Source organism: Chlamydotis macqueenii, chromosome 5 (genome assembly GCF_036417535.1).
Source record: "Chlamydotis macqueenii isolate bChlMac1 chromosome 5, bChlMac1.mat, whole genome shotgun sequence".
NCBI classification, from domain to species: Eukaryota; Metazoa; Chordata; class Aves; order Otidiformes; family Otididae; genus Chlamydotis; species Chlamydotis macqueenii.
The window spans coordinates 51,510,453-51,525,567 of record NC_141560.1 but is presented as its reverse complement, the minus strand read 5'-3'; the positions used below and the strand labels follow the sequence as shown (position 1 = coordinate 51,525,567).

Genomic DNA, 15,115 nt, shown 5'->3' with positions numbered 1-15,115 from the left:
GCTGGGTTGGCGTCATGCCCGGGCCTGACTGCATTTCCCAGCCAGCGCCGCACAGGCGGCTCATGGCCGACCAGGCCTCAGCCATAGCCTCATCCACGCTCCGGGGAAGGGGCTCAGCCCTGGGGAAGGGGCTCAGCCTGGTCCTGGTTTTCAGGCTCCCTCGGAGCTTGCGCTCAGTCATTGCTCGCTGCCTGCGAGCGCTGCAGCCATATCTGTTTCTGTAGCCGGGGTATTGATAGCGTGCCTGCAGACCTCCCATTTCCCACCCCTTGAATACATAATGGTTGTGGTTTTGGCTGAAAATACAGGGGTGCCTGGTCAAGAGCAGCTTGCAGCATGTGCCAGCAGATGCAGGGAGAAAGCCTGGTGTAGAGCATGGCAGGGAGCAGCGCGGGCTCACGGCATTGGCAATTTTACTGTAACGGTTTTGGGTCCCTTTTCTCTTTTTTTCTGAAAGCTGCCTCTTACATACTTCCCTGAGCGGGGGTGATGTTTTGGCTGGGATCTTGCTTTTCCAGGTGGGCTGTGTGGTGCCCAGCCAGGTGAGGCTCGTGCTGCTGGGGTATTTCAACACCCTATTTCTGCCCAAAGAGTGAGATTTGGTAGGGGGTGCGGGGCTGACACAGAGGACTGGCTGCTGTCCTGGAGCTTTTCCCTTGCCCAGCCAGGGCAAGTCCCTGTCCCGCTGCTGGAAGACGGCCCAGAGCAGCAGCTTCCCCAGCCTGGCTCCTGCCAAAGGAGACCAAATTCACCTGCGTTGAGGCCAAGAAGCCATCCCCCTGTGTGGGACCAGGGTATCACCAGCACCACCAAACCTCCTCCCAAAGTGCAGGCTGCAACAGGGGTCCTGCGCAGCTCGGCTTCACTGAGATGCTTGTCCCTAGCAAACAGCCTGTCAAAAATGCTACAGATACGCTCAGCTTTTAGCATGCATATGCAAACCTCCTTTCCCTGACTGATTTTACTGGGCATATTCCCTTTTCCCTCTGTCCCCCTTATGCATTTCTCCCGTGCATCCTCTGTGAATGCCAGTTTGGAGGAAAAAGTGTTTTGGCGTCTGTTTCCCTCCTAGAGTTTTACTGCAGCATCATTCCCACAGCATCTCCTGCTCCTGCAGATGATGCTTCTCATCTCCTTCTGAGCAGCCTGAGTGCAGGGTGCTTGCAAGAGGGGCCATGTTTTGGGTGGCTGAGGGGCAGCCCTGGCACCTCTTCCATGGCCAGGCACCCAGTGTGGCAAGGCCTCGGTGGCCACGTGAAAATCTGGCAGGACCAGTGAGCCAGGGTGGCCAGGGAGAGCTGGGATGAGTCTGGTTTCCAGGGCCTCTCCCTGCATGTCCGCATCAGCCATCAGGCACTGTGGTACTGCTCCCTGCTTCCGGCACTGCTCCAGATTTCTCCAGTGACAAGGTGGGTTTTGGGCTGACTTTGCTGAATTGGCAGCAAGGGAGGAAGTGTGCAAGCATAAATTTAATGCAACAGGGATGCTGGTGAAATTGATCCTGGCTGAGTGCCTGGTGCTGCTCCCGTTGGCGCTGGGAGATGGAGCCACCCAAGCAATATCCCCTTGCCCCATCTGTCCTTCCTACCGTGTTGGAGCAGAGCATCCCTGCTCATTCTCACCCCTGTATACATGTCCTGGGCCCTCCCATGGTGCATTAAACCACAGCGTGTCCCTGTGGGCCAACGAGCTGGGCTGCCCAAGTGCAGAGCTCACCAGAGATGGATGCAGCCATGCACCTATCCCCTTGCAAGTATCTGTCTCCTTGCGCTAAGTGCCTGCAGCCACACGGTCCAGCCCACCATCACTGCAGGGATAACTTGAAGAAGCAAATTTGCCGGGGTGCGGAGCTGGGCAGTGATGCTTGCTGGCTTTGCGCAGGCAGGAGGGCAGGTTTTGCTTCCTGGTCCGGCAGGGAGTTCCCCGCTGACTTTTTGCCTGCTTGAGCACTGCTTGGGTCAGCGGCAAGGTGGGGCCAACGGAGCTGCTGGGGCCGCCTGGTTCCTGGGCTGGCAAAGCAGACTTTCCAGTTTTGGCCGTGCAGTGCAGCCACCATCCTTGCTGCACCCTCAGCTCTGTGCCTGGCGGGGTCCCATCTCACCCCGCAGCATGGCCCTGCTATGCGCGGCAGCTGGGCCCAGAGCCCACGCAGCGGGGAAGGCAGACTGAGGCTGGGAAAGAGACGTGTCGGTAAGTCTGATTTCGGGGACCCCAGTTAGCACAGGGTGGGAGCGAGAAGCAGGGCTCCTCCAGTCCATTTTCCAGGACTAGGGATGCTCAATGTTCCCTGCAGAGCCCACTGAGGCTGCACTGCCTCTCCCAGACTGCAGCAGGGCTGTGTCTGTTGTTCCCAAAATAGCGGCTCAGGTCACCTCATGGGGTTGGGATAAGTTTTTTTTTTGAACGAGGGCCAATGTCAGACTAATGTGACACAGCCCATGGGGGTCTGGCAAGGAAAAAGTCCTGAGACACCTAATTCTGTGGTGGGTGGGTGCCTGCTTGCCCATGCTCTTGTACCCACCCACTGCCACAGCCCGAAGCTGCAGTCCGGTGCCTCCTAAATACCACAGGCATGTCACCCACCACCGATTTCCGTGTGTGGGGACAGGAGAAACTAATGATTAAAACTGTTGGTGGTAAGGCTGCAAGCAGAGCTTGGTGTGTAACGGCACAGATGTTCCAAGTGGCCCTGGGCAAGTCACTTAACCTGCACCTCATGGCCCCAGCGACGATACCGCAAGGATGATGGCAATTCCCATGTCCCTCCAGCCTTATGCCCACACGTGGCAAAGGCCGCTGTTGGAAAAATTAAAGGCTTTTGCTGGCGTCATGGGCTCAGTGAAGGGAAGCACAGAGATGGTTTCTCCCTGGGAGGATCCCCATGGAAGGAGTCACGGCCCTGTGGGGTGGGCAGAACGTGAGCACAGCGCAGGCAGAGTGAAGTGGTGTTGGCTGCTTGAGGAGGGACCCACTCGGATGCCGGGCAGGCAGCTGGAGCAGCCAAGGCAAACAGGCACATACTTGCCAGCCTCCGTCACGGCACTGGGGCGGGGTGCCGCCAGCGCTGTGACGACTGCAGACCTGCTTGCCGCACAGCCCGGCTCCTGGCGCATCTCTCCTGCTGCTGCTCCTCATCCAAAAGGAGGCAAGAAGGAAGTTTTGTCTACGAGGAAGCATTCATGCTAGAATAAGAGACTTGCTATGGGGAGAGCAGTGGTGAAAAACCATTCTGCTTTAAATTTGAAGCCTTCTCCTCAGCTGCATCAGCGTTGCCACGTGCACAGGTCGGGCTTATGCAAAGTTTCTGAGCCAGCGTGAGCCCAGCCTGGTGGCACCATTGCCACCAGCAACACAGGCACCAGCCCAGCTGCAAGCCCAAGAGCAAACCCTCCCATTCCTCAGCCCTGTGAAAGAGGGGAAAAGTAGCCAAAAAAGGGTGCTAGCTAATGGTGGGGCTTGTCTGGGGCTGAGCAAACCCTTCAGCTCAGGCTGTCTCACCAGGGAGGAGCCAGCACAAAACAGCTCTTGGGATTTTTTCACCTACAGATTCTTCTTCTCAAAAATAAAGGAAACCTCCCTAACCTACCCCCTCCTGTTTCGGAAGGTAGGCTTGCAAAGGTATGAATGAGGAGGCTGCAGGAGAGGGGCTGGCTGGCGCAGAGCCCTCCCTGGCACTGCTCCCTGCTGCTCCATTTCATACCTCATTGCCAAAGTGGCCAAGCCCTAAAGCCTTACCCTGGGCTCTGTGTTTTAATTGTGTTTGCTTTCATTAGAGCCTCGGGCCACCAGCAGCACACATGCTACTGGAAAGGAAATCTCCACCCTGTTAATTTTGCTTTCGTCCCCAGGTCACTCCAGCTTAGCCATGGCAGTGGCAGCCAGGAAAGGCAGGGCGACAGCCTTCCCGCTCACCGGCAGCCCTATGGCCATCGCCACCACAGCTCGTCCAGGCTTCCCAGGTGGCTGGCTTAGCCGGATCCCATGTGAGTACGGCGGCGCTTGCCCTGCTCTCTCAGGCAGCGTTATCTGGGGAGCCTCCTGGGCTCTGAGGCTGTGTATCCGCTTCTCCCTGCCTCCAAATCCCTTTTTCCAGCGGGGTCCATCTGGGTGGGGATGCTGCAGAGTGGTACCGCGCCACTCCGGGAGCGCAGGGCGTTCTTGCTGCCCGTTTGGGGAGTAGTCTCCAGCCACAGCCTCCCTGCATGGGGCCTGTCCAGGATTATAGGGGCAATTTTGGAAGTAAAACTCCTTAATGTTGAAGCACCAGGAAGGGGTTTAAAGGCACTCTACCTGTTTTGGCTTGGTTTTAACTCTTCTGTCCGTTTCTGCTTCCTGAACGTTGCACCAGTACCCAAATGGGCGCTCATTGCTGTGGCTGTGGCAGTGGCTGTTCTCCTCCTCCTCTTCCTCATCTGCATCATCAAGTGCTGCTGTGTCAAGAAGAAGCCCAAGAAGAAGGAAAGAGTCAGCTTGCACGCCATCAGCAGCTCCACCACAGCCAGCCTCGTGTGTCCTGCTCTCCCCTCTCCTTCACCTCCCTCTTCCCTGAGAAGTTTGCTGCCGCGCTACCCAGTCCCAGCGGTGGTGGGAGCACGGCAGGGCCACGGATGTGTCTGAGTGTGTCCTGAGAGTAGTACTGCTCTCTGCCACAGGTCCAGCCTGAGATGGAGGACCTGGAGCAGGACGTGGAGCAGACGGGTCGAGGAAAGCTACAGTACTCCCTGGAGTACAACTTCCGCACGGAGGAGGTAGGGATGCTCGTGGCTGCGGCATGGCAGGGAAAAGGTTTTGTTCTTGCACTGTCCACTCTTTGCTGCCCACCAAGGTGGACCATACCTTGTTGCACCTCTCTCCCTACCCGCAGCCTGCCAGTTCTTACATCCATGTGGTGTGGATGCGTCCTCTCTGCTGCATTCGCTTGCTTCCTACTGAGCCCCTGGTTGTCTGGCCCCATCCTCCTCCACCTGGTGACCTTGTGCATCACTCCTTTTAAGCTGAAAGTTGGTGTGAAGCAGGCCTCTGAGCTGAAGGCCATGGACCGTGGAGGCACATCTGATCCATACGTGATTGTGTACCTAACATCCGATATGAGGAAGAAGTATGAGACCAAAGTATACCGCAAGACACTGAACCCCGTCTTCAACGAGAGCTTCACTTTCCAGGTAGGAAACTACAGCCAATGATTTTTTTGCTCCCTGGGCAAAAACCTCTCCAGGCAGGAAGATGCCTTTGCAACCAGGATGGAGAAATGTTAGAGAGAAAGACCTATTATCACATCTACCATCCTGTCCCATGGGGCATGGCTGCCACTGAGGAGTGAGTCTGGGCTTTCGGGTCCTCTCCTGCAGGTACCCCAGACAGAGGTGCTTGAATCCACACTGGTGATGCAGATCTATGACTTCAATCGTTTTGCCAAGCATGACATCATTGGTGAGGTCCGACTACCCCTGGCCAGCGTCAACCTACAGCACGTCATCGAGCAGTGGAGCGACCTGGCAGTGGCCAGTAAAGTGGAGGTTGGTCCTGGTGGGTTGGAAAATCTGCTGGGAGGGTTGCATTGTTGCTTTGCTTTCCACCAGCCTAAGAAGCAGGCCCTTAGGGGCAAAATGAGGGTGCGGGAGACCCAGGAAACCTGGGGTCAGCCTAATGCTCCAGCCCCAGATGAGCTGGCTCCTCTGCCCAGCACTCACCACTGGCATGTCTCCAACAGGAAGAGCAGCTGGGCGAGATCTGCTTTTCACTGCGCTATGTCCCCAGCACCGGCAAGCTGACGGTGCTCATCCTGGAAGCCAAGAAGCTGAAGCGGATGGACTCCCATGGGCTCTCAGGTCAGCAGATCTCCCTACTTCTGCCCAGGCCTTAATGACAACACCAAGAGCTGCGAAGCCTTGGAAGCTTTCAGTGCTGCTTCCTGCTGTCACCACCATACGCAGCCCTCCCAGCCTTCCCTAGCACAGATACTCCAGCTTTGGGAAGAGCTGGAGGTATCTCCAAGGAGAAGATGTCATGGCTGGATGACATGCATGTACGAGGGGCTTGTGGCTGGAGGAGGCAGGGAGAGGTGAGCTTTGAGGTGGCTGGCAAGGGGAAGAGGGGTAGATGCTCACCACAAGGAGTGACAAGTGGGATGCCGTGCTCTGCTTGGGAATGGCCCAGGGAAGCTGTTTCGTGGCTGAACTCCTCAGTCAAAAATTGTCAGTTGTGCCAGCCATGTTCTCTCTCTCCTCAGATCCTTTTGTCAAGGTGCATCTCATCCTGAACAGGAAGAAATGGAAAAAGAAGACGACAAGTGTGAAGAAAAACACCTTAAGCCCTTACTTCAATGAGGTGTTTGTTTTTGAGGTGCCTTTCAATCAGATCCAGGTGGGTTTCCCTGCAGCACCCAGGGCTGAGAGGGTCCTTGCTGTGGTAAGCCCCCTCCCTCTGACCCTCTTTCTTCTGTCCCTCCCTCCTAGAATGTGGACGTGGTCATCTCCGTCTGGGATCATGACAAAGTGACCAAGAATGAGCTCATCGGCAAACTCTTCCTGGGCTGCCGGGCCACGGGCAACCAGCTGCGGCACTGGTCCGACATGCTGTCCAACCCACGCCGGCCCCTCGCCCAGTGGCATAGCCTGCAGCCCCCAGATGTGGTCGACAAAGCCCTGGGGCTGAAGTCCCACCTCAAGCTGTCCCTGCCCCCCAAATAGTGGAGGTCTCCTCCTCCACTTGTGGGGCAGGACAGAGGGCTTGAGAACGGGTGACGGACTTTTGCTCAGAAGTATCTAGATGTGTTGATCCCAGCTCAGTGTCAGCAAAGAGAGAACTGGGGGCTCTTTTTCACCAAGAGATGATCTGGCTGCTGGTGTACCGCATACCCTTTGTAACGCCTGGAGTGGGACAACTCGGCACCCCAGGGCAAGGCTGTGTGTTGAGCAGAGGATGCTAAAGGGGACAGCGTGGGTGCAGGCACCGGCTCATCCTAGCCACTCGCGGGACGGGAGGACAAATACACAGAGCTTCAAGCTCATGCAAAACCACTGAGTCCATTGATATTTTTAAAGCAGAGGATTAGGGTACTGGCGGCCTGGGGTGGGCAGTTTCTTTGGTTGTGAATAACTCAGCAAAAGGTGAGTTTTTGGGAAGGCTTTATGTGTCCTGTGAAGGCTTTTAAAAAAGACCAAGATCTTGAAACACTCTAAGAGGCTTGAGAGGAAAGAAAGAGGAGAGGCTGGTGAGAAAGATGTTGGAGATACAAGACTAGCTCTTTGCTGCCTCTACAATAAGCATGCTTTGTGTCCTGGCTAGAGTATAAGCAAAACAGCAAAATCAGCCACTAATTGTCCACACAGCTTCTCTCTTAGCCTGTTCCTGGCCCATGCTGACTTGTGCACCCCAGGATGGATAAGACCCACCAGTGACCATTCCCACAGACCGTGCGGATGAGGCAGCACAGTGTTGGCTCCATCCAGCCTGTGTGGTTCTGCTCTGCTGGTGCAGCCAGGTTTGTACCCCTGGCACCTGGAGGTGCTGCCAGTGTGGAGGGGCTGAGGCTCTTGCTATCATGCTGTGATGGCATCATGCTGTGATGGGATCATACTACCCTGATGAAGGCTGGGTTGCAGCCCCCTCCTTACTTCTGGGCAGGTTTCACGTAATCTAGGAGATTTTTGTGGCCACATGTCCCGCATTGCCTTGCTTCATGGGGCCTTGAGGTGGGGGCTACATAAGTAAAGATCCTTTCTAGAAGGATGAGGACATCATAGAGGTGCCACTGCCCCTATCCGTCCTTGACTATGCTGCGGTTTGAGGTGGCTCGGGAGCAGCTCCTCTGAGCTGTCTGCAGGAGGACGCTTCCTGCATTTGGTTGGGGGAGGGAATTGCCCTTGCTCCAAACTACTTCTGCTACAAAGCAGCCACAGCACATGGAAGATTTGGGCTCATATCATTGTATTTTGGTTCAAAAGACAAAAGGAAAGTATAATAATAATAGCTATTGCCTAGGCTCTGGAGGGGAGAAAGCCTGGCACATTAATAAAGAGCCATTAATATTGACAAGCAGTTAATCTGCAATTAGCCAGAGCCCCACGGAGTGACCATTTGAGAGTTAAACAAACATGGTGAAGCTGAGGAAGATTATGAAAACTGTTGATAGAGATTAATGACCTGGGCTTAACTATAAAAAGCTGCCGCGTCTGCTTCCTGATAAATATTCTCCAGGCTTCACTGTGGCCTTGATGAGGAAAGAAATGACAGGTTAGTTTCAAGATGGCTGTAACAAGTGGAGTGTGGCTGGGGAAACAGCATCTGCTGGCACCGGTAATGAGATGGAGGAGGAAATCAGTCACCTGAGAAAAGACTTGTAAAGGGATGCCTTAAAGCCTCAACTTCAGTCTCAGCCTTAAATCAGGTTGGAACAGGCTGTGTAGAAGGGAACATCTCTGAATTGGGTTTGGGGTCCCAAATCCATCGCCAGGTTGTTTCTTGGTGATGCTGCACAGTGATCTAGGGCCATGCAGGACCCAGAAGGGCTTTTGGAGGTGTTGGGAACAGGCATTTCTTATGTGCCTCTGTGTGTGTGTGCGCGTGCGCTTTTTCCAGACCCCTTTTTTTGAAGTCGTGGCCTCGAGGTGCACTGCATAATTTATGAGGCTGAGGTGCATGTTAGTCCCAAAATGAACATGGCTGAAGAAGGTGCAGGGACATCCCTTCCTTGAGAAACGTTACCCCTAATACCCATGCCAACGGCTCCTCTCTCCAGCTTTGGCCCTGCTCAAGAGCCTGAATCACCAGCACAATTGCGGGTGAGCAGAGCTGGTGAGGGAAGCTTGTGGTGCTTTTTGGAGGGAAGCTGGGGACCCTGGGAGCTGGGCAAGCTCCAACTCCAAGAAGGCTGGGCCAAGCCTTGGTGCTGTAAAACTGAGCAAACTGATTTGTTTGCTCAAGAGGGAGAGGCAGGTGGGTGAGGACATTCTACACTCAGCAATGCACCACCAAGGCTGTTTTCTTCCTTCATCCTTACTTTTCCTTCTCAGTCTGCCTGATGCTCTTTCAGCAAGGCTCAGAGCGCTCTTCTCCTCTGGCAGGATCCTTTTTGAATCCACTGGCAGCTGTTTGAAGCAGGGCTGGTGGAGCTGGGCTTTGTTACGTGGCTTATTTTACCCGAAGTGAATACAGCCCGCTTAGGAGCCTGTTTGAAGCAAGGAGGACGGCCCCATCTCACGTGCAAACATCTCCTTTTCACCACCCCGTGGTTTTGGCAATGCCAGTTGTCCCCTACCCACCAAGGCTAGATGTCTGAGCATCTCCTTCCCGACCGATGCTCCTCATTTACTTGGAGGGTCTGGAGTGGGAAGAAGTTAAAGGAGAGGGAAACCAACTCCTCCTCAGCTTGTCTCTGTGCTGGATTCCTCTGTCTGCATCTAGAGGGCAGGGCAGGTACATGCTTCGAGCTGGGGCTCTGCGTCATCTGGTCTGTGGCCCCGTTAGAGCCTCACCAGCTAAGATTTCTTCTTCTGGAGATGGAACACCCATGCAAGAGGGAGAGAAGGCTGTGACGCTGTGGTGCAAGCCTGTTCCCATTGCTGCAGAGCCGGTTGGCACACATGCAGTGATGCTGGGGGTCTCCAGGTAGCATTTTCCAGGTGGCAGGAGCCAGCCCGTGCCTGTTCCTGCACCACAGGGGCAAAGGGGGTTTTGCTGGTGGGTTAAGGGGAATAAAAGCAGGTGTCCAAAGCCAGACTGCACAGTCTATGGTGGAGTTTGTTCCTCTGCTTCATGCAAGGGACAGTCCCTCTGCATCTAATTATCAGCTTTGCAGGCTGGCAGCAAGGCAAAACGCGGGACTTGGGCAGGCAGAAGTCCATTAAGGGAGACAAGAAGTACTGAAAATTTAATGTTTGCTATTAAGCTTTATAATCTCAATTATTTACACCCAGATCCAAGACTTCTGACCTCCAGAAGTCCCTCCCAAAGCAAATTATTCCCTCATTTGGTGATTTTTATGACATTTGTCCCTGCACTTCAGGAGATCAAACAGTAGAGCCGCACCAGGAGAAGACTCAGATTTATACATGCTTGTTGCCAATCATCTGCTGTGAGACAAAAATGATTATGGGCTGTCATCGTTCAGCCTGGGTATGCGCTGGCTGTGCTCCAGACGCAGATTTTTTGGCAAGTCTCACAGTTTTTGAAAGCTGGAGAGTATCTAAGCTTTTCTCACAAAGAGCAAGCGTGCCTGTTTTATAAATATTATGTGCTATATAACTAGCACAATTATGTCTCACTGTTTTATGGTGAAATGTGTACTTTGCCATGCAACAGTTTCTTTTTAAAAGTCCTGGCTCCCGGATTTGCAGAGTCTTTTGCAGGTTTGCAGATTTTTCTTTTAAAGCACATTTTTATCTTTTGTGGCTGCAGAGAGGCAGGAAAAAAAACCAAACCATGTGAGACCAGGATGCTTCCAGGCCCAAAGGCAAAGCGAGAGGATGGTTGGCTTTTGTTCAAGACTTTTGCAAAGGAGCAGGGGTCCCAGCAGCCACCCGGGGTTTGCGGTGGGATGCTGGCGGTGCACAATGCGGGGGGCCCAGGGCTACACTTCCTACTGAAGCTACATCTCCCAGGCTGCCCAGCATGCTGCTCCGCATGCTGCCCCACTGCCAGCTCCCCAGGGAGGGCTGCTTGGGAGAGATGGGGGGCAGCCGCTGGCCCCTGGCACCCCTTGGCTCTGGCATCTCTCAGAGAGAGGCAAGGACCCCTGCCTCTATCCCTGCCCTTAACCTTGCTCCTTTCCCTATCTCCTTTTTCCTACTCTTTTCCCCCTTTTGCCTGCCCCTTTTCCCTGCCCTTACCTCTTTTCTCTGTCCCCTTGTCCCTGCCTCGACTGCTCCTGGGCAGGACTATTCCAGCCCCAGGCTGGGCTTGCTTTGCTTCTGAATCAGTCTGGTGACCCGGAGGTGTTTTTAGGACCCCTTTATGTCCTGGCGTAACTTTCACTGCTGTGGACAGGAAGGGAGGAGAGTCTCCCTCATGGGGTAGCAGCCTCCTGCCTCAAACAGCCCAGTCCGAGGAACACGATTGATAATGGATGTGCAGAGATGCTCCCTGATGGCTCTTTCCATGTGAACTTTGTGGGCAGAAATAAAAAACCTAAACCAGCCATTTCTTTGTATTTCAAGTCTCGGCAGGATGGAGCCAGGGAAGAAGCAGCATGAAGACTTCATTGCTTTCACGCTGCCAAGTAAAAAATGTCCCCCGAAGAAGACGGCATTACGGGTGAGTAGGTGCCCATCTATGATGACTTGTTGCATGTCAACAAGATGGAATTTCTCAACCAGCCTTGCTGACTTCACACAGAGGTGATGAAACCCCTGCAGGCACTTATTGCAGTTCAATCTGAGCAGAAACAAGCTCAAAGTCAATTAGGAACAGGAGTTCAACTGAGCTGAAATGAGGCCTTGACCTGCAAACACTCTGATCCATATCTTAAGTCCTGTGAGCAGTGTCTAGAACGATGGTAGGTTTGCAAATGAGTGTTTTATCATTCTGCTCATAAACATGAACATTGCAGATGTCTGAGCCAGTTATCTGGGAGCAACAAGCCCTCTATGAGAAATAGGCACGTCAAATCATGAACCATTCATCATTTGTTTAGGATAAGAAAAATTACACCCTTGGAAAAGCCAGTTCTCTCCATCACCTGTGAAGAAGGTTCTGCCCAGTTGGCATCTCAGTTTGCCCTGGATGGTGAGCATTTTCCTCCTAACTTACATAAAAGTCAGAGCCGTTTTGACATAGAAGCCTGAATTTTGGCATGAAGAGCACCACTTAAGACAGTCCAGTTAAAACACTTGGCCTTGGTGTTATAAAAAGATGGTCGGGAACTTTACCGTGGATATGACAAAGGACATGTTCACATCTGCAGAGGCCAGAAACAAAGTCCTCCAAAGGATTCTCTGCTTTGGTGGCACTCATCCCACACCACACCTCACTTTTGGGTAAGTGCTAAACTCAGGTCTGGCTTCATAGGGGAAAAATTTTGTCTTAGATACACCCTGAAGTAAGCAGCATGGGGATGTTGTTGAAATATGCTCGGTGGAGTTGGGTGTTGACTTTTCCTGGTTCAGCCCTCTCCTAGTCTGAGCTCACCCCCTCCCTTCCCAGGCCTGATTGCGAAGCACCTCCAGAAGACCTTCCAGAGGCCGATCTCCTTGCAGCTGTCTTTTCCCATGGCGCGCTCTGTGCTATGCAAGCAATTGAGGCTGCCAAGTGTCTGCTAGCTTTTTTTATAAAATGTGGCTTCTGGACTCTTGCAAAAAGCCAGTGAGCTTGAAATGGATAATTTCTGGAGAATCATCTGCTGCACTAACCTTGGGGAAAGAAGAATTTTGTGCTTTATTGTTCTTTTTTGTTTGTTTTGAGTGACTTTTTTTTTTTTTTTTGCTAACACAATGTTCTTGCTGCTGCTTCATTGTGGCACAGAGAGCCTAAGACACCTTTTGAGAGTGAAGACATACTGCAGCTGTCTTCATTTGAGCACACAAAGGTCTCAGCCTGTTCTCCAGGCATGTTCTGAGTCACGTCCTGGTCTTTAGCAGGGTTTGAGGACGCGCAGACAGACGGAGGACTGTGGTCAGGTGTCAGGTCACTGCGATAATACTTTCCAGGGGCAGGCTTGGTGGGAATGATGGAGGGATCACCTCCTAGAAACATCAGCTGCTGGAAGCCTGGACATGGACTGGCATTGGGTAGAGGTGTTGACAGTTTGCTTTCCAGAGGGTCTGACAACTCGTCCTGGGCCTGTGGATGAAGGGCTGGGCTGTGGCAGGATCTGAGGCACCTTCTGGTCGAAGTGTCTTAGGTGAAAATGCAAAAAAAGCTCCTGTGAGGACTGAGATCACCCTCACGGCCGCTGAAAGTTTCTCAAGGAGGGGATGTCCCTACACCTTCTTCAGCCATGTCCATTTTCGGACTAATATAAGGGAGAAGACCTTATTTCCCCACAGGAAAAAAAAAATCCTAAAAATCAAAAGCATCAGACGATTGCTTCCACACAACAAGTGCCACCAGAGAGAGCTCTTGATGTTCCTCACTGGCCTTTGCAACTGCATCTACAGGCCCACAAACACTGGGGCTCCGGGATTTCCTAGACAACCAGTGCTCCAGTGTTTACCATAACCTCAACCCAGCCACGATCAGGAAAACAATCCAAAAAATATTGAATGTCGGACGATTGCTCCCACACCAAAAGTGCCAGCACTGAAAGCTCTTGCTGCTCCGCACTGGCCCTTGCCAGTGCATCTACAGGCCCACAAATACTGGGGATCCGGGTTTTTCTAGACAACTGGCACTCTGACGTTTACCATCACCACGAACTTCCCGCCCACAGGAAAAAAACCTAAAAATAAATAACGTCAGATGATTGGTTCCACACCAAAACTGCCAGCACTGAAAGCTCTTGCTGCTCCTTAACAACCCATGCCAGCTCATCTACTGGCCCACAAACATTGGGGCTCTGGGCTCTCCTAGATGACCAGCGCTCCAATGTTTACCATCACCTCAACCTGGCTGTCCACAGGAAAGAAAGCCTAAAAATATTGAACATCTGACGATTGTTCCCGCATCAGAAGTTCTAGCAGTGAAAACACTTGCTGCTCCTCACCGGCCCTTGCCAGTGCATCTATAGGCCCAAAAACACTGGGCTCTGGGCTTTTCTAGACCACCTGTGCTCTGACGTTTACCATCACCTCAACCTGGACACCCACAGGAGAAAAATCCTAAAAATAAATTACATCCGACGATTGCTCCCACAGCAAAAGTGCCAGCACTGAAAACTCTTCCCACTCCTCAGCGGCCCTTGCTAGCCGATAAACAGGCCCACAGACATTAGGTCTCCAGGCTGTCGTAGATGACCAGCACTCCAATGTTTACCATCACCTCATTACCATCACCTCAACCCAGCTGTCCACAGAAAAGAAAGCCTAAAAATATTGAACGTTGGACAATTGCTTGCACACCAAAAGTGCTAGCACTGAAAGCTCTTGCTGCTCCTCACTGGCCCTTGCCACCACGTCTACAGGCCCACAAACACTGGGGCTCTGAGATTTCCTAGATGACCAGCGCTCCGACATTTACCATCACCTCAACCTAGCCGCACATTGAAAAAGCATCTTAATATTAAAGTATGTTTGACGATTGCTCCCACCCCGGAAGCGCCAGCACCAAAAACTCTTGCTGCTGCTCCCCAGCCCTTGCTAACAAATAAACAGGGCCACAAACACTGGGGCTCTGTGCATTCCTAGATGACCATCACGCTGATAATAACCACCACGTCAACCTGGCCACCCTCAGGAAAATAATCCGAAAAATCAAGAACATTGGAGTATTGCTTGCACACCAAAAGTGCTAGCACTGGAAGCTCTTGCTGCTCCTCACTGGCCCTTGCCACCACGTCTACAGGCCCACAAACACTGGGGCTCTGAGATTTCCTAGATGACCAGCGCTCCGACATTTACCATCACCTCAACCTAGCCGCACATTGAAAAAGCATCTTAATATTAAAGTATGTTTGACGATTGCTCCCACCCCGGAAGCGCCAGCACCAAAAACTCTTGCTGCTGCTCCCCAGCCCTTGCTAACAAATAAACAGGGCCACAAACACTGGGGCTCTGTGCATTCCTAGATGACCATCACGCTGATAATAACCACCACCTCAACCTGGCCACCCTCAGGAAAATAATCCGAAAAATCAAGAACATTGGAGTATTGCTTGCACACCAAAAGTGCCAGCACTGAAAGCTCTTGCTACTCCTCACTGGCCCTTGCCAGCGCATCTACAGGCCCACAAACACTGTGGCTCTGGGGTTTCCTAGATGACCAGCGCTCCGACTTTTACCATCACCTCAACCCGGTACTCCTTTAAAAAAACATCTTCAAAATCAAGAACGTTACATGATTGCTACCACACCAAAAATGCCACTACCAAAAGCTCTTGCTGCTCCTCACCGGCCCTTGCCAGCGCATAAACAGGCCCACAAGCATTGGGTCTTCATGCCTTTCTAGACGACTAGTGCTCCAATGTGTACCATCACTTTGACCCGGCCGCCCACAGGAAATACATCCTAAAAATATTGAACGT

The 15,115-nt window shown here is 52.7% G+C and overlaps 1 protein-coding gene across 1 annotated transcript; it reads left to right on the top strand.

Moving 5' to 3' along the window:
- The first annotated feature begins 3,865 nt into the window (after positions 1–3,865).
- SYT8 (synaptotagmin 8) lies at positions 3,866–6,943 on the top strand. Its single transcript, XM_010124654.2, has 8 exons — positions 3,866–3,983; positions 4,349–4,506; positions 4,653–4,748; positions 4,995–5,162; positions 5,349–5,516; positions 5,711–5,828; positions 6,230–6,363; positions 6,456–6,943. Exons 1-8 carry the CDS (start codon positions 3,866–3,868, stop codon positions 6,687–6,689), a joined length of 1,194 nt encoding a protein of 397 aa, XP_010122956.2. The 3' UTR covers positions 6,690–6,943.
- The last annotated feature ends 8,172 nt before the right edge of the window (positions 6,944–15,115 follow it).